The 25,103-nt window shown below is 43.1% G+C and overlaps 1 protein-coding gene across 3 annotated transcripts in view; it reads right to left on the bottom strand.

Annotated features, from left to right (window-relative positions):
* The window catches only part of TMEM132D (transmembrane protein 132D), a 263,778-nt gene that overhangs the window by 7,067 nt on the left and 231,608 nt on the right, over nucleotides 1-25,103 (bottom strand). For all 3 annotated transcript variants that reach the window (XM_054082875.1, XM_009555725.2, XM_054082877.1), the window contains 2 exons: nucleotides 2,338-2,543; nucleotides 971-1,244 (listed from right to left, as the gene is read on the bottom strand). In XM_054082875.1, coding sequence (XP_053938850.1) covers nucleotides 971-1,244; nucleotides 2,338-2,543 — 480 coding nt within the window. The remainder of the gene's footprint in view (nucleotides 1-970; nucleotides 1,245-2,337; nucleotides 2,544-25,103) is intronic.

Below are 25,103 nucleotides of genomic sequence, written 5' to 3'. Positions count from 1 at the left end.
TGGTAAGTCCCAGAGCTTTGGAAAGTCATTCAGAAAATCTTTACAGATTTTGCAGAAAGTGAAAAAAATCTCAACTGCCATTTCTCCAGCCCTGACAACCTGTGTTATTGACAGACGTGGTTGTTGTTTTCTGGTTTGACAGTTTAGGATGACGAGCATGTTTGGGGAGGAAGATCTTTTCCCCTGTTCCAATGCTTGCTAACGTGTTTTCTATAATACTTTGTAGGATCAATCTGATCATTGTTTCTTTTTTTTCCTCCTCTTTTCTTCCAGAACTCCAATTTCTAGGCCATTTTCTCTCTGTATGGCTTGAAGAACTGTATGTGAGAAGCTGCCAGTGACATAATGCACAGGTTTAGGTGATACACTTCAGAGTGGTGACACTAAGACAAAGCCACATACATAGTAGTATTTATAGGCTATATTCTTCGCCATAATTACTTTGTGCATATTCTGAAATGTACTCTAACACTTATATTTTGTCACACACTGCTTGAGCTTGCAAGGTGTGCAAGGACTTGAACATGCAGGACTTACATTCCAGTCTCAGTTCCTCAACCAGCACTAGTTAATTTTTACTTCACCCTTTGCTTTATCAATAGAGGCTTTGAGAAGACTGAGCTGTTTCACCAGCTACATGCCTTTGGATAGCCCTTAGACTGGCTCCAGCTTCACAAATGTCTTAGACAAAAATAATCAGAAACAGCCTCCAAATATACAGGTTGGACTACATTTACTAGAACTGCAATTGACGTTTTACGTAGAACTGCAAATTTTGGAGACAAGATAAGAAGATAAAACCATCTCTTCTGTGCCTTCTAGTCCTTGCTGCAGTTCTGCTCTGCTCAAAAATTTATGGCTCCAATTTCTGTTGCTAATGCGAGAAGCTGTTGGGACACCTCATCAGTACCTCAGTTCCAAAGCTGGAGGGTTAATGGAAAAAAAGGAATATGTAATTAATTTTCCCTACCTGAATAGTCGTCATTCCAAGCTCCTGCCCAATCAAAACCTGTCCATCCTGCAGCTTAGCGATTCTTGGCTCCTCCACCTGCATGAAGTCACTCACCAGGTCGGTAATGTCAATCTGCCAGTCAGAACCCAGTAAATAGCTCAGCTGGCCACCAGGCTCTGAGGCTTCAGCTACAAACTGCGTCAGGACTCGCACCATCGCATGTTGGTACTGAAGGGCGCAGCCTCTTCCTTTACGTTCATCCTCTTCTTCATCATCACTGTCTCTGGCTGGTCTGGCAGAACACCGAGAATAAAAAAATTAGCTGGTGGTGGGAGAGCTTTTGAAAGTTATTGCTGACATAAGTCTGCAAACTATCTGCTAGAGCAAGGGGCCTCTATCCCCTTCTGTTGCTCTGCTGAAGCTGTACTCTGCAGTGCATTTCTTAAGTCAGTCATGTTCCCTCACTTTTGTACTATGTCCCTCATTTATAACTGAGACCTCCAGGCTGCCCAGATCTCCAAAACAGCTGCTGAAATCACCAAATGGTCTGCTAGATTACCTTGGACATTGTCCTCTCCAAATCTCTCATTATTTTCCACGTTAAATCTTTACTTTCAGGACATTCACAGTTTTATCTTTTCGGATTTTCCCATAAACACTTTTGTGTTGCCATGGAAATCTCCTCTGTCTGCAGCAACATGCACATCCCTTTCTCTGTGGCATTCAGGTTGAAAACACATCAACAAAATCCCCACCTCTGCTGTGATACTAACAAAAAACTGGTAATAAATGATGTTTTCATAGGTAAGTACCCACTTTGTCTATCATCTGTTCTTCTTGTTCTTAACAACACTGACAACAGATACACACAGCCTAGACCTGCCTACATCCATCCTCTGACCCATCGTTCACACTGTATCTTTGAAACCCTAATGTATCAGTGTCCTAACCTGGGGACGCTGATCAGTGCCACTGGACCTACAGTGATATGAAACAAATATGTACTAATTGTGATCATTAACAAATAAATTAACTGGTGAGACTTGTGAAACCAGGCTGGATAATGAACAGCCTTGCCAGAGAGGTCCTTGTTGATGTCTTCCTGCTGTGTCATGGCTGGTCCTGCCTAACTTGACCAATTGCCTCCTTCCATCTCAGTCACTCGCGCTATAAAAGGAAATTGATTTCCAATGAAGGATCGTGCAACCTGCAGTTTCCATTTTCCTTGTAAGTCCACTGCAGGAGCCTATTGAATAAATTTCTGATGACCTTCAAATTTACACCAGAATTGCATTAAGGCCAAATGAGCATGTTCAGATCCACCGGCCCTGACAGGTCTTTGGCAAGTGCACAGCCCAGAATGAACATCCTCTAATGAAACCTACCTCTTATTAGAGATGATGGGGACTCTCCACCCCTTGATCTGATTTAGTTCTGTGTCAGAGACCTCTATCTGCAGCGGGAGACGAGGAACCCAGACTGTCATTTCTAAAGGGGCACTCAGATGCTGGTAAGTAAAATTAACTATGACATTCACTTTGCCTTTCATTTCCTTCCCATTGACAAAGACATAGTCACATCTGTCAGAAACCTGAAAAAAGGGAGAAAGAAAAAAAAAATTAATGAGTCTTTTCACAAATTATAAAGTACACCACATGCTGGGAAAGCGAGTGGGAGGAAGAGAAAGGATATAGGTTTAAACTAGCTCCAAGTTCGGAGGACAACTAGGAATAAGAAGAAAGGTGCCTGGTGTGCCCTTAATAGCCTCTATAATTTGGCATCATTTTAAAAGGCAGGCTTTTTCTGCTACAAACATTTTCAGTATAATCTAAGATAAAGGAACAGCTTCTTTCTGTTCTTAATTCCCTCAAACACCGGGATAGTCCTGGTATAATGGCACCAAGAGAGGATTCTTCTCCTCTCCCCAAAGCTCAGGCAGACTCTACTATTCTCTTCCTCTGTTGGTGTGCAGCTCAAGGAGTCTCACGTACCTGCAGGGAAGAACAAGTGACTGTTGTATACAGAACTGAGCAGGGGACAAATTTCTCTAGTCAACTGCAAACTGGGACAAAGGCTTCTTCAGGAGCCCCATTACAGGTGTCGGGGCAGAGGGTGGTCACATCAACCAAAAACTGATCACAGGGAAGAGCTCACTGATGCTCAGGGGTGTTCAGTGGGGCCAAACAGCTTCATCTCTGCTGTAAACCTGACAAAAGTCTTGCACAATGTTCTGCTCAAGCTAGTCCTGATGTCACCTTATTTATTACCTGCAGCTCTGGATGTCAATATTGCTGAGAGTTACTAAATCTCACTCAAGCGATTTAGCAGCTATTGCAAGGATCTAGGTGGGCTGACAGGACCTGTTCATTACGGCTAATTAAAATACATGAGTGAATGTACACGTCAAATAATTTATTAACTACCACTTTACTGTGCTGATGATCTGAAGGAATGATCTATTAAAACCCTGAACTCTTTTCACAATCCATTACCAGCCAGACCTTCTTCTCCATCCTGCAGATGTTTTTAACATTTCTGACTCCAGAATGCATAGTTTCATTCTCATCTGAATTTAATGTCATTTTCTACTTTCCTGTTTAAATGCTAAATGAATTTAAATCATATTTAAATACCACCAGCTTTTGTAGGATAATTTGCATTGCTAATATTATTATCTTTAAACAACAACAAAAAAACCCCTTACAGACAGATCCATAGCAAATCCATTTCCATCCTTGGTTCTCGGAGCCTAGGTAACACACCAAAAAAGGTTATCGTGACTCTTGCAATGCTTCTCTCACAAGCAATATCTGGTTTAAGGTCAATATCTTACAGTTGCCATTGGTTTCAGCAGGAAAGTAAGGAGTTTGTTTACAGGCAGAATTATGTTTTCTGGGATATTATCATGTTAGCAGGTCTTACACTGGCTCTTAGCAGCTCCTGTCAGGATCCAATCTCATTGTGCTGCACAGCAAGAAAGCCCAGTTGCTGTCAAAAAAAGCCTCAAAGCATGGGAGTATTCAATGTAAGGGAAGGACTGCACAGCGAGCAGCTGAGCACAGACGAATCCCGGGGCCCGCATCGCTAATGGAATACCCATCTCTTCATAATGCTGATCCATACTGGCCTGAGGAAGATAAGACTATGCAAAACTCTGGGAAAATCTTCATGTGAGCCTGCAGAAATGGCTATAGGGAAGGCTGAAGGCATAAGCACATTCCCCTTCGGGGAGCAGAATGTCTGGGCAGCAGCAAGAAAGGAGACATTCTTGCATCCTTGCAGAAGGCACACTAATGTAAGTACAATATTTTCAGGGCAAGAACTACATCATACTACCTGCAACATCTAACAGCCAGTCTGACAGGTGGGAAGTCAGAAGACCTTCAGGCTGTGCCTGGTACATCTACTCCTTCTCCCACCCCATGGGATACCTTGCTTCCATAAGTGGAAATAGTCTATTCCTTGCTGGCACTGCACTTATCCCTGTTGCCTTTTTGTGCTTTAAGTGCTGTTCTCAAACCAGACAACTCTCCTATGCACTAATAAGCTCTGTCTGCTGCTTTCTGCCTCTCCTCTTTTCGCTGGGATGCCAGTGAGAAGAAAAACCAGGCAGAGTCTCAAAGTGCTGATTTCCACCTGAGAAGCAACAGATCAAAGCTGACGACGAGATGGCTCCAAGGAAAACGTTCAGCCTGGGAGCAGATTGCCTCGAGATCCTTCACTTCTCTTTGTGCTCTGCGGGGTGGACCACACGTACAAGTGAACAGTCTGAAGACAAGGATTTTCCTGATCAGGGCATGGGGCCTGGGAACAGCTTTCACTGTGACTTCCTCACCACCCCTGCTTCCAGCTCGCAACACCTCATATCTGTGAATCTTAGCTAATTAACACACCAGGGAATTAAATGTCCCCATGGGTGATCATGACTGAAACCATTTGTTAGTGATTTAAGGTAGCAGGTAAATCACAGCTGAAGGATGCTTCCAAACCACCACCGTGTCCTCTGCAGAACAGAGCGCTGAGTCCCTGGAGCCTTGCTCCCCAGCAGACCTCTCCTGTCTCACCGCATGCCCTCTGCTCTGCAGGTGCAGCAGGGCTTCTAGCAGGGGACCTTCCAACCGAGGAAGGTTTCCCTGTCCAAACAGTGTCTTTTGAAGCATGCCTACATGGCACAAGGGGGATTTTGCTGTTGTTTTTGTCGGTCTCTGTGTGTATGAAGAGCAGTTCAGCACACAGAGGTTGGAGAAAGACTGAGGCTATACCAGGTAACTGCTGAATTATCCTAGTTAAGACACGGACTCAGACACTCAGATTTTCAATTCATTAATGCTCAAGCAATAGCAAAAGCAAGAAAATTTGGCAGGCAAACAGACCTCAATTCCAACTTTATCAAGGTTATTACAGAAAGGAGAGTTAAAATACTAATCCATCCCTAAAAACCTACTATATCAATGACTAAATAAGTACCATGACCTTGTGCTTTCAAGACTATGATTTATAAAACAAACTGATGGTCAGGAAAAGAATGACTAGGCTTGGGATACCCGCCTTCTCCTGTTTCCCTTTCTGTAAGTGAAGACGGCAACAACTATGAGCTCACTCAGTTCCCAGCCAGCCCTTCACTGTTTGAAGGAATAAGCATCACTGTTCTGCTGCAGCTTGCATGCAGTCCTAACAGAGCAACATCAAAACATGGTGCAAAGTACAATACATTTTCATAAATCAGGCCAGGACATTCAGAAACAGGTCATCAATAGAAAGGCAGATTAGCCATGCCCGTGTTACTGCAGAAACATCCGAACCATTCATCTTCCAGCACAAGAGAAAGATTAAAAAGATGTAGAGAAAGATGAAAAATTGAGCTTCTCTGTCTCTTTTAGAAACTGAATTTTCTAAGCTGTTTGTTGGAAATGAGTCATTATTTTGTGAGACGAGTTTGATGGGACTCAGCTGAGCCTCTGCAGGACAAATATGCACATGAGCAAAGACCCGTCAAACGCAGCTCAGCAGCTGGCAGCCTCTGAGCAGCCCCCGCGGCTGACACGGGCGGAGGGAGAGATTGGGTCCCCCACGTTAATGTTGATGAGGGCAGCACAAAGAAGCTTCTGCTGCCACTGCCTTTTCTGAACCTGCATGTCTCCTTTTCAATCTGTAATGGATTTCAATTCCTCAGTCTGTCAAGCAGCTCCTTTTCTTTAACATTAATTCATATAAACAGCCTTTAACTACCAACCCTCCTTCTTGTAGCGCAGTTCTGGCTTTACACGCCTCGCCACACACAACAGAAATGGCTGTGGTTCAAGTTTATTAAACGCATGAACGGAGCGACTACACATACCCTCGGATATGTGTGCGTGAGTGTGCAAATGGAAGAGGGGATCTGTACTAAATAAACAAACAGCTTCCTGACAGTTATTAAGGGAATTATGAGGCTGCAAAGTTTCGGTCCAAAACAGACATATTTCAGAAAACCACTGAACACATCATAAAATATAATAGGGACTGGAGCTGGAGCAAGGTGGGCGATTCACGGAGAAAATCAATTTGTTTTCTTTCCTAAACTCGAGGACTTCCACCCATACCTCCTTTTCCTTTGCACTTGCCATTGAGCTTTGAGAACTCAGCAATGGCAACTTTAGTTTTCAGTAGAGGCGACAAAGACTCAAGAAAGAAAGAGTAGATCCTCTTTTACTGCAAATGTGCTGCTGGAAGACTCTCTGTGTTGTGGCCGCTGTAATTCAAGGACATTATAATGCCATTAAACCCTTCTGGTGCTGTGCTCCCTTGCTAAAGCCTTTCTGGGCTTTGTGTCACTGGGGCTTTATCACACAACTACACTGAGTTGTCTTCCATTAATTAACGGAGACTGTACTTAGTGCACACAAGATGCCCCAGAAATTCCCTCAATACAGGGACTTTTATTTCTTGAGGGAGGTGGGGTTTGAATGCCATTCTGGGGCATGAACTTGGTAGGTTATAAAAGTGCTTGGGGTTTCGTTTGGCTCCTGCAGCTCCACCTCTTTTCCTTACATCAGTGAAGAACTAAGACAGCTTCCTCTGGGTCTCACACACACATCTAATCTCCGTGCGCCAGGGCGGCAGAAGTCAGAGGTCCCTTATTGCCAGTATAGCACAGAAATAGGAATTAGATTTCGAAGTGCACCACATACATACCAAACACGTGGCTTCTAGCAAGCTGAATGTCGAGTTAATCATCAGCGCCACAAAATGTGCAGAGTGGAATTTTTCAAATGTGCTCAGCATTGCATTTAATTCACACGCCCGGTCCTGTCAATAGAAATGGGAACACTGCTGCTTCCTACCACAAAATCCTCACTGTAAAGATGCATTCCTCAACTCTACATCCAGCTCTGTACGTTGGATACCCCAAAACTGTGCACAGAACTCAGCTGCTAGACTTGCAACTGTGAAAAATGATGCTGCTGTGTCACTTAAACACAGGATTGTTTGCTTGGAAAATAAAAATTGACCAGAAAAGGAGATGGGTATTGCTGGTCTGGGGCACTTTTTTTTTTAATGTTTACTTAAAAAGCCTGTGTTATCTGAAAACAGCCTTAAAAAGCCTTGTGTTATCTGAAAACAAGTCAGTGCTCTCCTTCAAAACATCCCGTATTTTGTATGCTCTTCAGGTGTTATCACAAGCAAGGGGAAATTAGTTTTTATTAATTTCTCTCATTTTATTTCAGTTTGAAAGACAGTCTGTGGAAATAAACACTAAGCCTTTGAAGCAAGACTTCAGCCAGCCTAGGAAAAATACAGAAAGAAGCAATAATATCCCTCCCACATCACATGTGATCCTTATCACACTGACCTCCTGCATCCAGTTCTCCAGTGAAAACTGTTCCCATCCCTTTACTAAAAGGATTTTACAGCTTTCCCCATTACCCTTTTGCAGAGGTTTTCTACGGTAGATATGAATGTCGGTGGCTGACTGTTCCTTTGGTCCTATAAATTCCATGCTAGGTTTGGACTAGATAGAATCCAAAGACTAATGGGAAGGAGGTAAAGGGGAATGTAAATTATAACTCCCAGAAGAAGAATCCAGCGTTCCACTGTTAGCTCTCGGAAACAGCTGTAACGGTCTTTCCCCACCTCATTATCTTTATTACATTCCCATGGGACAATGGTAAAACCCTCACAGGAAACTGCTTTTCTGCTACAGTAATTCTATTGGAACTCTTGCAAAGCCACAGCTAATAAGTCTTTGAAAATAAGATGTACCCAGAGCAGTTCTGGTTTAGACATTTCAAGGGTGGCCAATTAGGAAAGTAAGTCTCTATATTTCCACATAAAGTCTGAATTTTGGAAACCCTCTAGGACTCTGTCCCTGATCCATGCTTCTGTAAGTAATCCTTCCCCCATACAAGCACTCCTTGTTTATAATATACATTTCAAACACAGCCCTGCCACCTTGGCACGCTCATGGGATCTCTTCTGATTTAGCACTGCACACATTTTCCTTGGTCTACCAGCATAAATGGTGATAATTAGTAACGTAAGTTATGTTAATGAGTCCTGCCTAAATCATTGCTGTCAGAAGAAGAATGGGGGAGTATCTTATAACCATTAAAAATGAATGAGGAGGGAAATAAATAAGCAAAAGCAGCTCATTTGAGCTATAAATGACTCCAGAACACAAGCTGTGTACCAAGGTACAAAAGGATGAGGCCATTATTAGCTCTATAAGTCACTTATAAATGACTCGGGGGAGGCGGAGTCACCTTTAATCACTCCCGCTAAACCCGTGGTGTTGGAGTGAGATTCGTTACTGTGATAACCAAATCCAGCCTGAAATCACGCAAGGCAGAGATAAAAGACCATAATGAAGAAGCAGCATGGGGGGATAGATCAGCCCCAAGCCCACGATGTGTTTTGAGAAGGGACTTGTCCTTGTCCGGGATTCAGTAAGGACTCTGAGGGTAAGAAATCACCGTCCTCACACCCGGCACCAGCAGATCTGTTAACCACCATGGATGATGCTGGAATTAGGAACAACCACACTACAGCTGCTCATGAGGGATAATTAAAGCACCTCCTGTGTTGCAGAGAAAAGAAAGTTTATTTCCCCCCCTCCCCCGAAAGAAACAGTAAAGGCAAATGTGTATCACAACGAGTTTAGGGATGCTCTTCCTATTCCTTAGTTATTCCCTGACTTCCCCATTCAGCTGGGTTGCTCTGCGGCTGCTGAGAGCAGAAAGACTTGGCTTGAACCCTAGTGACTGCATCCCAGACAGATATTAAATCTAGCATCACCTTGACAACTTCCCTCATTTCAGGGGATTTACACTGCACAAGGTATTTTTAATTTTAAGTATTTTGAATTTTGACTGTATTGAAGTACCTGCCAAAACCTGGAAAAATCTTTCCAAAGTTGGTAAATTACAGACTGTATTCAGAAGGCTTCACACCTCATCATTCCTTTACATTCTCTCCTCCGTTCTGTACAGAAAGGTTGTGCCTTTTCTTAGAGGAGGCATCACATGTCACATCTGAACACTGCAAATCTGGAAAAATCAGCAGGTGCTTTGGTCCACACCTTCAAAGTATCCACACATTTCTGCAGTGGCTTTCCTACTCCAGCACAACACCAAAAAATACTATGATTCACAACTCTTTGCTGGTTGATGAGAAGCTTGACCTGAGCCAGCAATGTGCGCTTGCAGCCCAGAAACCAATCATATCCTGGGCTGCATCAAAAGAAGCATGGCCAGCAGGGCGAAGGTGGGGTTTATACCCATTGTCCCACTATTCCGTTCTTGTGAGACCTCTGCTGGAGTATTGCGTCTAGCTCTGGAATCCTCAACATATGAAGCAGATGGAGCTGTTGCAATGGGTCCAGAGGAGGTCTACAAGGATGATCAGAGGGCTGGAGCACCTCCCTGGAGAAAAGATGACTCCGAGGACACCTTATAGCGACCTTCCAGTACCTGCAAGGGCTACAAGAAAGCTGGAGAGGGGCTGTTCACAAAGGCTTGTGGGGATAGGATGAGGGGCAATGGGTATAAACTGGAGAGGGGCAGATTTAGACTGGACATAAGGAGGAATTTCTTCCCCATGAGGGTGGTGAGGCCCTGGCCCAGGTTGCCCAGGGAAGCTGTGGCTGCCCCATCCCTGGAGGGGTTCCAGGCCAGGTTGGATGGGCCTTGGGCAGCCTGAGCCAGTGGGAGGTGTCCCTGCCCATGGCAGGGGTTGGAACTGGATGGGCTTTAAGATCCCTTCCAACCCAAACGATTCTATAATTCTATGATTCTACGATTCTTCTCTGATTTTTTACCCAAACACGTTCCTTAGTTTCTAAGGGTCTTAAGAATTTGTTTCCTGCCAGGCATCTCCACAGCATCATGATGGAAACACATCTAGCACTGCTCTAGAAGAACTTCAGCAACAAATAGATATTAGCAGAAACCTGAGCAACCAAAAAATGTGGGTTTTGTACTGCACTAATCCACCTGAAGCACATCATAGAGTGTATTAATTAGGAGAACTCTGATAGCAGTTAATATCTAAGATTTTTTTTTCAGTTTGTTCTATAGCTTTGTGGCGAACATCAATATATTATTATACCTGAGTGAAATATGCAGTGGCACATTTTAAAAGGACTTAGAATTCTAGGCAACCATCCAATTCTAGTTGCAAGTTTAATACTTCCTTTGTGAATGTTATGGATCTGACACAATGTTTGCAGTGTGTTGGTGTTAATAACTGAAAAATCCCTTCATTAAAAGTCACTCCTCAGGAATCATTGCCTGTTTTTTTTAAATCAAGATTCGGCGTGTAAGATATTGGTGGATTTTTCCCTTCAATGTTGCTTTTGCACCCATTTCTGCTACTAAGAACAGTCAACTTTATGCAGTAGATTTGCACAGAATCTGTACCTTTTTTAGTGATGGAGTGAGAGAAGAACAGGGATGTGCAGTCATCCTTGAGGACACGTTACAAAGCCCTCGTAAACACACAATCCTCACCTAGGATTTAGCACCTGCCCAAGGGCTACCTGTAGTCTGTAAAGAGCATCCTTCTTGTCCTCACTCAGCTACTCTGCTCAGGAGAGCCAGTAACTCCCTAGGGATGGTGTGGATGGTGCTTTGCGGCCCCTTTCTCATGGGACTGGCACTAGGGCTGGAGGATGGGTGCTTCATTTCAGGAAGGCTTTCAAGACACCTACATTTGGTTTCATTTTTGGGTCACGAAATTCGGTTTCATTTCAATTTCAAATGATTAAAATTATGTAAAAATACGGTAACATCAAGGAAAAAGTTATTTTAAAATGAAAAATCAAAACATTTCATTTTGGAAATGTCAAAACAAGATGTTTCTTTGACATAACAGGAACTTGCTAGCATCCTTTTCTTCCTTTTTTTTCTGTCAGATACGAAATTCCACTGAAATTAGCATAATTTCATGACACTATTTTACAGAATTACAGATTCCGACAGAATATACTCTGCCAATTTTTCCCCAATAAGATGTAATCAACTGGGGCCACAAATCAAGCCAAAATCATCACAATGAAACTCTGTTCAGTTGAAGTGCAATCACATGAAATCTGGATTACCTTTAGCGCAATCAATAGTGCTATTGTCTTTGCAGGAAGGAACGTAAAGGCACAGAGCAACCTCTCCTAAAGTCTGGGATTAGTTCCCAACTCCATAACACTTATTAGACGACTGTGTGTAGTTTATTGAGATCCATACTCTCAAGGATATCAAAGTGTTAACCCCCAGGGAACTCAAGGGGAGTTTGATGGTTAAATCTCTTTAAGAATCTGGATTTTAATCTTCATGAAATGAGGATACGATCCCTTTGTTTTACAGAGATTTTGCAAAGCTTAATCTACAAGAAACAAGAGTGAGCTCAGGTGCTCGGGTTACCGAAGTACATCTTTCTGTTGCCTAAAATTAATCTGCACTCAAAGGACAGTCCACTTTTCCACTTGCACCAGGAAACAGCAGTGGATCGCAGCCACATCAAGGGCACGATACAGTTCTGTGGGACGTGGCCTCGGGCGAAGCTGTGTCCCTGGCAAGCAGGCAACGCAAAGAGAAATCAAATGGCTTCATTCACTCCTGCTGTTCTCCACTCCTTTTGCTGCTACGGCCATCCCTCATTTGCTGTTGGCTAGGCTGCAATTCCTGCTTTCCAGCTGGAAAAGGAAGGTGGCGACTTCCTGCCCACCTGCTGCTCTTGATATTCAGTGAGCAGCAATCCTGCCAGCACAGGATAAGTAAAAGAATGAGACGGCTTTGGTGTCTGCTCCTCTAAATCAGCGGGACGCGGGAATGTCAGCACTGTCACGTACGAGAGCTTTAGACAGGGAAGTACTGTCTGACAACTAGCCAGAGAGCTGCTGGGCTCAACCCGCTGCCTTGTGCTTTAGACTTTGGAAGCCACAATTGTTTTTAATGAATGTGACAACACTTTCCTGCCTATGTTAATTAAGTTACTTCTTCCTATTTCTCTCTCAATCTGAAAGCCACATGCACTCTGTATCACTCTCTCCAGTCATACAAGTAAAGTGGGAGAAAATGATAAACAAATCCAGTGACTGCAGGTTTTTATTACTAATCTGAGAATGCATTTCTCCCCTCCTTCTAGTAAAGCTTAAAGAGGAGTAATGACAACAGATAACTTTGCTTTACACTTGTGAAAAGAAAGGAGACAACACAGGTTGCTTGTTTGTCTCCAGGTAATAATTACCTGACTTCCAAGTGAAGCCGAGCCAAGGAAGAATGTGACAAATTGGATGGGCTATAAGCCAAAAAAAAACCCCCACACTGCAGAGGGAACGGTCAATCTTCTAGATTTGTCAGATCCAGTCGGTGAAGCAATGCCGGGACGAGGAAAGTAATGCAGATGCACACAGCCTGAAATAGCCTGTTCTAAGGGCTGCTCATACTGGATGTGAGACCCCTCTGCTTTGGGAGCAGCTGAGAGCAAAATGGACAGAATTGCTTGCAATACGGAGCTGACTGGATAGAGAGGAAGGCAAAGCGTTTTGCGTAACTCCTATATTCTCAGAGGGCAGCTGAAGGCCCTTAGGAGATGCTGAACCTCCCCAAATGCAAAAAGAGCTGACAAAGGAGCCCTGGTAGTGCTCGTGTGGAGCGGTGCCACTGGTGCCCATCTCTCCCAGCACCCTGGGGCAGGAGTGCTCCCCACATTGATTCAAGGCCAGACTGTGAAAATCAACAACCAGCAGCATTAAGCTGTAGTCAGTAACTCTGATTTTGTCTATAATTATAATGACAGTAAAACTAGGTGGGCAAAGCATCTCATTGTCATATCCAGGATACTTTATACTCCCCTTGTTTATGGGAAACAAAAATCTCTGCCAGTTCCTTTCTGTTCCACAGGCAATCCAGACGCAATTCTGCTGAAGGCATCCATTTATTTTCACTGTATTTCTTTCATACACAAATGGCCAAAACTATTTCTATTAGCTACCATAATATGTATTGATTTCACACTGCTTTGTACTATATTAAGCAACAAATCTATACCCCGATGAATTTACCAGATATGTGTCTTACGCCTTCGTATGCTGACCACAGAATATATGTGTGTGATTTTCCATCGCCTGCTAGAACAACAAACATATCTGGAAGATGAATGCTAAAAGAAACGTTTTACTTGAATGCTGTTTGTTCTATTCAAAAGCAAAAAGTCCTTTTAAGAAAAGATTTCCCTGCATGAAAAACAGTTTCGTCATCTATGCTACCCAGGGAGGGTGCAGCCTCCCAGAATGTCCTTTCTCACTGCAGCAAGCTGTGGGCTTGTCCTCCCACAGAGACCAAGGCTCATTCCTTGTCTCATAAGCTCGAGATATGCTGGTAGCACAGCTGGACTGTAACACCGTCCGTTCACTGAGCCTTTCCTAATTGGGGAAATTTCTCTTTCATGGACGCTCAAGTCCTTGGTCAGTCCCAAATGAACACCTCTCTGAACTCTCCTTCCCTGTTCGGGGTGAGTGTATGTGGGATCCACCACTGAGGATCCCACATCATGCTCTGCCGCAGCCTTCCAACAGTTTACTCCTCAGTGAGCCATGGTTTCTGCAACTTGGAGATCACTCCCGTTTGATAATCACCAAATCCAAACATCTCTTCCTCCTGAAAATATTTCAGCAACACATTGTAGCAGCACAGTCACGGAGGAGATAAGACCCCCAATACCCAGCTAGTGGTGTTCCCTTCATAAAGCTTCTATGACTTCTAACCAAGGAAGGGAAAGACTTTTATTTACTGTTTAGATAAAGAGCTGAATCACACAAAGATCAAATCACACGTCTAAGGCTTCACAGAACATTTGTGACCCAGTCAAGAAATGAATCCCCAAATTCCAGGTCTGCAACTGTGCCCTTTGTTCCAAGCCAGGGCAGACCCTGGTCTCACAGCCAGGACTTCCCTTGACCCCCGCTACCTCGGGGAGCACTACACCTCTGCTGTTGGCACACGCACTAACGCCACCTTCATGACTTCTTGTGGCTTCAGGAGTCGTGCTACCACTTTCCTTTTTGGGGTGATACCCATGCAGTAGAATCACATAGCCAGCGCAGGGACGGGACGGACTGAATCTCCACAATGTGTGCACAGCACAGTATTTCCACCGGCTATGTTGAGTTTTCATTTTTGGCACTGCCATCACATATATTACAGTTACGTTAACACGCCTGTCTTTCTAAAGAACTCCTGTTTTTTTCTTCATTATCCTGAGACACATCTCCAGTCACTTCTCATCTATCCTTATCAGGTAATTTTTGACGTATGTTACAAGTGCAAAGGAGAGCTCTACTTCACAAACAAATTCAAATGACTATTACATATACGCTGCTTCTGAGTGTGTAGGAGGGGTGGAAGCGAAGGATGCATGATGTGCTGAGCAGTGTGCATCGCAGCTTCTACACCCTGCTGCACAGACTATATAAGATCTCATGGCGAGGCAAGCTATGGAATTTAGCCCCCCTATTTCTGATTGAGCTTGTAGAGCTCTAGCAGATCCCTAGCTCAATTCTCGAAGTGTCAGCCAAGATGACAGTTGTTACAAATAGATCTTTTAAACAACCCCTAAAGAGAAACCCCTACCTCTCCAGATGACTAGTTTCTGCCCTGAAATTTGAGCACTAAAGGCCACCATCCATCTACAAAAAAATTCATATCGTACGCTGAGATTTGTATGTTACTCAGAGCTGGGAGCACAGTAGGAACCAACACTGCTTCCAAATAATATTTTTTTTCTGTTAGAAAAAAAAAGATTGTCTCTTAAAGGGTTTCATAATTGTATGATAAATCACTAAAAATGAATAAAATATAAAAATCATTTTATATCAACTGATGCAAAAGTAATTTTACCATTATCATGCCTTTAAGCATGACTGCTATGAAACTTGCTCTTGGTTTGGTCCAATAAAGAGAGAAGAATAGAGAAGTAAGCTTTGAATTCATTTTCCTTTAAGGCTATAAGAGAAATGTAAATCCTTACAGATCATTTTGGACTTCTAAACTAGTTTGAAAAAGGCACTGGGCTGATATATTCTCTGCCTCCTTGGAATCATTCATCTTTCATCTCCATCACCGCATTGCAGACTGGAAGCACTGCTATTTTTTTGACAACATTCTCGTTTTTCCAGCTTCCAAGAAATCTCTAGACACGGATTGTCAGTTCTAATTATGCAGCTCGTGCTGCAGCGACAGGTGGTTCCCGAAGACTCAGAAATGACACTTTGACTTCTGCAAACGGCTTATAAAGTTTGGCCCTTATTCTTGACAAAAACAGCCATAAAGGAGCGAAGATAGGAGAGAGGTGAAGGCAGTCACGTAGAACTGGGAAGACCTGGTTACGTTGGCTCCTCTGCCAATCCTTCCCAAATGCACGTGTGCAAGGTGCACCTGGGCTGACTATGGGCCTGCCAAACCTCAGGCAGGGAGATCTATAGAGATTTACAACATATCTAACCAGCTGAGCACTAAAAGCAACAGAGTTATGATGTGTGGTGCTCCACATAAATTAGCTCCATTCCTTCCTCCACAGCACAGCATCGGGTAGACTCACTAGCCTGGGCATCTCTGTGCCATAGGCATGTCATGTCTCTTGCTGCCCAGCAACAAATCAGATCGGGTGCTCAAGGATCCAGCAGTTAGTAGAACCGTTTCCCATCCATGAAGTAAGGACAACAGCAATTTCTACTTCATAGGATAACCTTAACATTAGGAGCATGAAGGATGCAATATTTCTGCCGAGCCCTTCCACCCTCAAACAAGAAGGGTCTTGCTCTTAATTAATTTCCAAAAAGCAGTGGGTTATAGCATCATAGAATCCTAGACTGGTTTGGATTGGAAGGAACCTTAAAGACCATCCAGTTCCAACCCCTCTGTGATGGACAGGGACACCTCCCACTGGCTCAGGCTGCCCAAGGCCCATCCAACCTGGCCTGGAACCCCTCCAGGGATGGGGCAGCCACAGCTTCCCTGGGCAACCTGGGCCAGGGCCTCACCACCCTCATGGGGAAGAAATTCTTCAAGATGTTTAGTCTCAATCTGCCCCTCTCCAGTGCCCACTGCCGCTTGTCCTGTCAACACAAGCTTTTATGAATAAATTTAAATTAGGGACACCACTGAGGACTGATCTGACCTAAGCCAAATACGAGACCAGATCTCCACAGACTTAAGGGAGCTGAGAACCACGCAGGAGAAGTGAATGAAAAGACCCTGCAGTGAGAAGAGAATGCCAGAATGAAAGGCGGGAGTTTGAACCCTTCAGTGCTGTCAGACTCAGTGTCCCACAAACACAGATCTGCAAGCAACACCTTGATTTAAGCCATGTCTCAGCTGATATCTAATAGAATAATGACCAAGTTATGCTGAAATTACTTGTGTAACTTAGACATCATCCTGGCATTGCATTTCAGTCACTCCAACACAGGGAAAAGGAGATGAAATGCCTTTAGTAATGTTAGAGCTTTAAAAGTTAGAGCCTTTAGAAGTTAGAGCTACAAGGACAAAGAGATTTCCATCTTGGTAGCATAATGATTTCAGAGTCTTAAACATTCAGTCCTCTTTCTGAGACTGAGTTTGCACAGGCAAAGTCTAGTTCTGTTCCTCTGGCAAGTATTCAGATAGCCAGCATTAGCACTCAGAAGAAAAAGGAAAAATCTGTTGCAATATACACACACTCGCGCATGCATGCCAGATTCTGGAAAGTTAGCCAACACCTTGCAGTGACTGGAGAAAAATAACGCAACAGAAAAGCACAAAAAAAAAATCTCCAAAGAGACCTATGCCTTTTCAAGCCAAAAATCACTTGCAGATAAGCATATATAAGCAAGACTGTGCTCCAACAGCAGAGCAGCAGCCATAATACAGAAGTGCCAGATGAGAGCTGGCATCTGCCAACATGGACAGGCTGCAGTGCCAGGGAACGTTTTTTTAAACTACACTCACTGTAAAACAGACTGCAAAGTTTGTATTGGAAGAGGAGAGAGCATCCTTCCCCACTGGACATGTGGGCTAAGAGGCAACGAGGGAATTTCTGTCCTCACTTGACTCACAATCTTCTTTTTCCAATTGCCTGTTTCTGGACAACTGAAGATAAGTGAGTTCTCATGCTGGGCAAAATGGCACACGGCTGTAAGCACATCGCCCATCATGTTGGTAAGCTCTGACAGACGGAGGTCAGACTGTGACCATGCTTCCATGAGACGCAGCACACTGGCATGGCTCAGGGAGGCTCAATCCCTGATACACTTGTTTTTAACAAACTCCTCCTCGCAGACTGCTTGTTTTCAACGAAGCTCCAGGCAGCGCTGTCTGTCCTTCCCCCTTGTGCCGGGGAGATGCTCTCTTCGCACTCATTTAAAGATGATGTCAAGCTCTCAATGCTTAGCAGTTTCCTTTTAATGGGAAAAGAGTAATGAATCAAGGGATGCATTCATGTGTGTCTACATCTGTGTGTACACGCACATGTACACAAGGCCAAAGCCAGGAACAGGATGAGAGTGATCCTGGTATTCCCAAGTATTCCACAGATTGAGTAGCAGCACTCTTTCCACCAGGCTTAACGGAAAATATCATGTTCATTCCAACACGCCTTTCACCATCTGCAAACACCACTGCTACTAATGTTCACCTTTCATTTTGCACCTCCGAACAAGCCCTTTGTGGTGGCGCTGAACTAAACCCAGGTTTCACCATCGTCTCTCTGGGGACAGAAATCATCCAAATCCACTTGTTCCCCCCATGAACAAAGGTCATTATTTTAACAAATTAGTTAAATCTCTCTCAGTCAGCGACAATGACCCTGAATTATTCAGCATGCATCTGTCTTTTTCCCTTACAAAAATGGTCTGTAAAGTAGTAAGTGTATTTCCCTTGAACACTTCTTAAAGATATAAGACAGCTTGGGTTTACTCCAATGCCCCTTGAAGTCAATGGGAGCCCTTCATTTAATTTTCATCTAATTAATTTCATTAAATTTGCAGATGATGCCAAGCTGGGAGGGGTTGTAAGTACTTTGGAGAACAGGATTAGAATTCAAAAGGATCTTGATAATGTAGAAAACTGAAATAAATAGATGCAATTCAAGAAAGGTAAGAGCAAAGTATAAAGTTGGATAAAAACAATGAAGTGCAGGATAGGGAAAGATTAGCCTAGTGACAGCACTGAAGAAAAGGATCTGAACAAGAGAGGATCAGAAACTCTTTAGGGATCACTGGGGACTGGAAGATGGCAGAATTACCATGTACAGTAATTTTTAAGATCTGCTTAGACAAATAGCTGTCAGGACTGTTTTCTCTCTCTGGACTTTCAGCTCAGTTTGAAGTTTTCAGTGATTTTTAAACCATATATTCAGACTGTAAGGTACAACTTCTCCTGCCTGTAGTCCACTACAGGCATGTTATCTACAAGAAATGTGGGTTTTCTTGGTAAAAAGGGAAACAAGTATTTAATTTCCTCAGATTCCTCAGATTCAACATTGATCACAAAGGCAAAAGCAGGCCCTGTTGTACTGGAAAATATATTTTGCTCACTAACAGACAGAACAATGGAAGCCATGTGAAAGCCACCACCTAAAGCTCTTCTGAACTTCTAGGCAGGAGACAAAAGCAGACTGCAGCGTTCAGTACCCTTCCTGATGACGTGGAGTGAACGGAAGTTTTTGTGGCTACATACTTTATGTTGCTAGAATGTAATTAATAAGTTTGCAGTGCACAAAGTAGATGTTATTTCATACTTTCTTCTTTCCTTATAAGATGTGATAAAATGCTAAATATATTATTCTCACCTCTGTTTATAGCAATAATGGCGATAATCTACATCACTTTGCAAAGCGTTCTGATGTACAAGACAAGACATTGCCTGAAAATTGATTGGATTTCATTAAGTCTAGAAAATTCAAAGAAAAAAAACATATTAAAAAGATGGGAGGAAAGGCATCCTGTTTTCCACACACACCTAAATAAACGTCTGATACAGGACCAGTTAAATTACTATGGATCAATACTGTTTCATTTCTATGTCTCTTTCTTTGCACAGACTAATAAAATAATAACAACAATGTTGATGTTGATGAACATTTTACATTCAAACTATTCCTATTATCTAACAGTGTCTCAGCATATTGCAAAAAAAATCTCTCAACAACACACTGTAAAGCACACCATAGTGAAGTCTTAGTGTTTATGACCTAAATGTATGTCTGCGTGTGCATTTTTTTATATAAAAATATATTTATATAGTATAGATATTATTATCCTTATTGTGTAAATGAAGGAATGCAATGTTTACAGAGGCTGCCCGTGGTCACAAAGTGCTGGGGAATCCTATCTGCAAATTCAGTCTGGGGCTAGAAATGAAGCCTCTTTACTCTAATGAGTGAGGATAATCAACCAAGCCATGAAAATAGCCATACTTAGCATAAACAGGAAGGCCAGCCTAGAAACTCCTTCCTCTCATAGACATATTCTAGAAAAATTTATGAAACAAACCCCACATTCATGGAATGGACAGGAATTCAGCTGAGGACTGGAGAGATGCAGTTTCAATTTTATCTTTACTATTTGACCTCATTAAAAATTTTTGGTTTCTGCTCATTTCATTCATTCATTAATGTTTTATTCATAGCTGTTCAGTGTCACAGGACAGGCCTTGATAGGGAACTGCTGTTCCTGGTCATTGTGACTCGGTGCTGTCAGGAGATACAGGTGCTATCACAACATAAATGTACTACAGGAGACAGTAACCAACAATTTGTGTGGCAAGCACAAATGTCTGTCTCGTGTCTCTGGTTCTTACAATGCAGGCGACAACAGGACAGATGTATAAGGTTTAGGCTTTGATGTGTTCGGCATAACAGTCAGCAAAGCAACGGCAGTTCTTAAGACATGCTCAAGGGCAATGTAGGATTAGAAAACATTACTTTTCTCACTATAACCAAAGAGAAAGTCAAATTGTGCTCTAGTTCTTAAATCTGTCAGCCCTACTCCAGCTAATGGGGTTACATGGCAGTGCAGTCTAGGTGCCATTTGGCCTTCAGGAGAAAAGCAGTTGATCTTGCTGCTAACCAGAGCCTATAGCTCCTCTGAGCTTCCTTTCACTTTCAAAGAAATGACAAGAGGAACACATTCAATAAAACGTTTCAGGAGCTGGTTTCAGCGAGGACAGGGAATCGAAGGTGGAGGATAATTTGAAAGCATTTTGTAAGAATTCAGCTGCTTGATCCCCATTGACTCTGATGGGAGTCATGCTGCTTTGATCTTCCAAATGCTTTCACACTCTTTCAATCCTGACAAGCACTTGTACTATATATTTATTTACCGTTAAGTCGAGGCAAGCCCTGAACTTTGATATCTGAACCATCTGCAAACCACCAAGAAGAAAGAATAGTCAGATTATGAGAGTCCAACTTAAAGTATACTACCTCATTGTGTTGACATTTCTAGCCTGTTCTCACTGTTTAGGAACAGATGATGTTAATAACAAAGTTGCATAACTGATCAAGAGAAGCTATATATCATGCTTCTTTGAGGTGCTGAGGGGCATGGTTTAAGGAGTGTTAGGAATGGTTGGGCTCGATGACCCAGTGGGTCCCTTCCAACGTAGTGATTCTATGATTCTATGTGAAGACACCAGAGTGTGGAAGTTACAGGAATGAACAGCCATGGGTCTGTGTACTCAGTAACTGAATGTCTTCCAGCAAACTCCTATTTAAAGCCTATGATGAACTCTGGAAACTTAGTGAAAGAACTGTACCAGTCAGCAGCTTGTCTCTTCCAGCACAGGCTGGAAGATGAAGAGCGATGCCGTGCATGCATTCTGGATGCAGGCAACAAAGACACAAACAGGGAAACAGATGAAGCCATAAGGAAGCCTTTTAATCTGGATTTGGCCTTGTAATTTAATAATGATCGAATTAATTAGCATATATCTTCCAGATTCACATAGCAGTGCTGGGATTCTCAAGGACACTAGAAGGACTTGGGTAGTGCTGAGGTTCCAAACGATCAGATGTGGATATCAAATTCTACCAGTTCATGTGAAAATCCCCTTCTGGATTACAACACAGGCAAAGGATGGGTACCTAAAGTCAAAGCCATAAGAAAGTGAGTCTAGGACCACTGTCTGTGGCCAGCTGTCTGTGCACACAACTCTATGTAGGGACCCCCAAACCCTACTCTTAACCCTACTCCTACTCCTAACCGTAACTGTAACCGTAAACCTCCCCATGCAGAATTGTCCCTGAGGACTGTCAGCAACGCGGAGTTTATCCACAGAGAGTTGTCTGCCATGGAAAGTTGTCCACCATGAGTTGGCCACAGATAGTTGTACCCTTCCATAAGAAAAGGACTTTAGAACATCAGGATTTCCACCAAGCTTTGCAGTACCCTGGAGAGACATGCATCTCCTTTCCAAGACATATTTTCCCATCTCCAAAGAAACACCTATGAAAACATGTAGCAGAAATGTCAAGCAGCAGCTTCAGTTGCTCCTGCAGTGCTTAGAGCCATGTTACACCCTCACTGCTCCCTGAAGGAGTAGCTGCCATTACACACATATGATCCGGCAGAAATGACTGTTCTAAAATAAAAGATCTCCTCTTGAAAGCAGCACGCATGGTACAGGGAAGCAGAAAGGGGAACCAGCAGAGTTTTACGTTTGGTTATTATTTTTTATTTGAATGAGGCAGGTGATGGAGCCTTAGTCCTGGACCACCTCGTGTTCTGCTACAAATTACACAAATACAAAGACACAAACCTAAGACCAATCAACAACAAACTCGAGGCACTGACTCATCCTTCTTGACTCATGCAGTAAGCTCAGAATCAGACCAGACACATCAGCCCAGGGGATGCACATTGTTTTCCAAAAGGACTGCTTCTAGAAGTACTACCACAGCACCAGATAATCTTCTGCACTTTCCTTCGTAGGCACAGCTCAGAGGAGGAATAAAACTGGCAAAGAAAGTGCACTTCACGAGGTGACGAGTGCTCACATTTGTGAACTATGTTAAAGGTCTGAGACCCTCATAAACCTACGTGAGAGAGCAGAGCCATTTTGCTCAGCATCCTTTTTAGCAGGATGCTAAGATGACTTTTTTCCTCAGGCTTAAGAAATTCCCAGAAAGATGAGAAGAGCAGTTTTTATAGTGAAGCTCTTCAGGAACTGCTAGACCAAAGAGTTAGGCGGATATGAGTGTGTTTCAACTCTTTACAGGGCATGCAAGGGACACAACAGTGCAGCCTGTCAGATCTTCTCTGGCATTTCACAGATACACTTGCTCTTTTATGAAGACCTCATGGCCAAAACCCAGCAACACTCACATCTTTGTTGTCAGTGCTGTGCCAGATACACTCAGTATTTAGTGCTTCATTTATGCTAATCCACAAGTCCTCTGCATAAGGATATCCTGGCTTACCTTGCAGGCACCTGGAGCAGCTGGGCAGCTGCACCCTCTCCTCCTGGTATCCAGACAGTGTGAAAAAACTGGACAGCTTAAATATATGCAAAGTTCTTAGAAAAATGTACATACTAATGCCAAGCTCTTGGCACAGCGAGCTGGCAGGAGCTCACTCTGGTTTTATCCTTCACACTCACCAGCGAACTGGGTAGACAGCTGATGGCAAGGGCTAAATATTACTGCAATTGTACTGAGCTCAAGCCGGTGCCACAATTCCAGCTGCTCATAAACTTACCTTTTTTATTTAAAACAGACCAAAGACTGTACTCATTTAGTATCCCTGACCTCGCCAATAACGCACTTGTCATTGTAGCTTCAAAGCTGCAGACTGCAAGGTTTGCTGGCATCCCATCGCACCCCTCCCTTTTCCTGCTGGAAGCCCACCTGTGCCACCACTCAGTTGCACTCAACTTCAAGACCTACTATGAAAAAAGCTGCACGTATCCGATGATTGCCACTCATCTCTTTCCAGGTAGAGTAAGACTGAGAAAGAGGGAGCACTTCTTTGCGTGGCATAGCACTCAATGGCCTTCACAAAGCCTTCTGAATGTCTCCAAAAATTCCTATGTCTCTAGGGGAGTTATAAAACTCCTCTTCAGGTGAATAAGGGTTATCTGCCTTAGGAAGGTGCATGAGGGATTTGCTAAGAGTATTCAGACTTTTTTCCAGAAGCAAAGGTGATCTTCACCATGCAAAATCACATTACAGAAAGAGAAAAGTTGATTACAGGTTAGACTGGACATTAGGAGGAATTTCTTCCCCATGAGAGTGGTGAGGCCCTGGCCCAGGTTGCCCAGGGAAGCTGTGGCTGCCCCATCCCTGGAGGGGTTCCAGGCCAGGTTGGATGGGCCTTGGGCAGCCTGAGCCAGTGGGAGGTGTCCCTGCCCATGGCAGGGGGTGGAACTGGATGGGCTTTAAGGTCCCTTCCGACACAAACTATACTATGATACTATGACTATATATAATGCCCCCCGGGCTCTTTTTCTACTGTGTACCACCCAGCCTTTGCGTACCCGTATGCATATCTCAACAGGCTGAGATACAGCGGTTACGAAGATGTTCCCTAATCCTTTTTTTTTTATTTGTTTGCGAAGCAGTACTCTATATAATGGAGAGAGAAGGAAAATGAAAGATGTGGTATTTGCAACATAACTATGATTGCTACAAGATCTCAGTGTGTAGTTTTTCACGCCTATAGGACTGCTGAGGACGAAGCCGTGCTCCAAACTTGTTGGCTGCCATGTTTTTTTGCATAATGCAGTTCTAAAAAAAGAGTTGTTCTATCACCTTCAGCTATTGAAAGGAGATCTCAGCACAGTTTAATCTGGATATGTGAGCATTCTTCCCTCAGACATGTGCAGACAAGGGAAATTCTAGTCTCTTTGCAGTTATAGATGCATATGTGTGAATCCTGAAAGGCTTTAACAAGCTAAAATAAACCTTTCCATGTTAGAAGACACTTAGATGGAGACATCACTCACATAGCATCTGTGTCTGTCTCACCTGCTTTTTATGTACAAAACACCATCCACAGAAGCAGTCTGGCCAACTCACCAAGAGCGCCTTCCTCCTAATACTCAGAGATTGCTACCATGTAAATATTGCTATGTAGGCTCTTTGGATTACAATTCCTCATTTTCATATCTACTTGTAAATCTTCTGACACAATTTGTAAGCCAAAATTATTTTCCAACAGATCAATGTAAGCTTCTTCCTCTTTTGCACAACTTCTTGATAGACCGTGTTCCCTTGTAATACATTATTCCTCATAAAAATTTAAAGTTCATCTACTTTAAGTAAATCCGGCTGTTTCAGCTAAAAGTTGTGTAGCCTCAGGGATTCTTTATCAGATGAGTAGATAACACCTTGAGTTCCTGACTTTCAAATCTTCCATTAAATCAATCTCCTTTCCATGATTTTTCTTTATGCCAATGCCCAATTCTATTACAATGCTCCCTTCTGCTTTCTCAATTTCCTCTATTCTTCTTTTTTTTTTTGCATCTATAATATCATTTCAGTGGCTAACTCATAGGCTGTCACTTCACATTTATGAACTGAAACATGAATGTGCATTATGACTTTATTTTTATGAAAATCCATGATAACTAATGCACTGATTCAATTTCTGCCAAGACGCTTTATGTTTGGTTTCGTGATATCTGGCCTCTAACCTTCATGCCTC

Source organism: Cuculus canorus, chromosome 17 (assembly GCF_017976375.1).
Source record: "Cuculus canorus isolate bCucCan1 chromosome 17, bCucCan1.pri, whole genome shotgun sequence".
NCBI classification, from domain to species: domain Eukaryota; kingdom Metazoa; phylum Chordata; class Aves; order Cuculiformes; family Cuculidae; genus Cuculus; species Cuculus canorus.
Note: the sequence above shows the minus strand (reverse complement) of the source record. Positions and strands in the feature narration are given on the sequence as shown.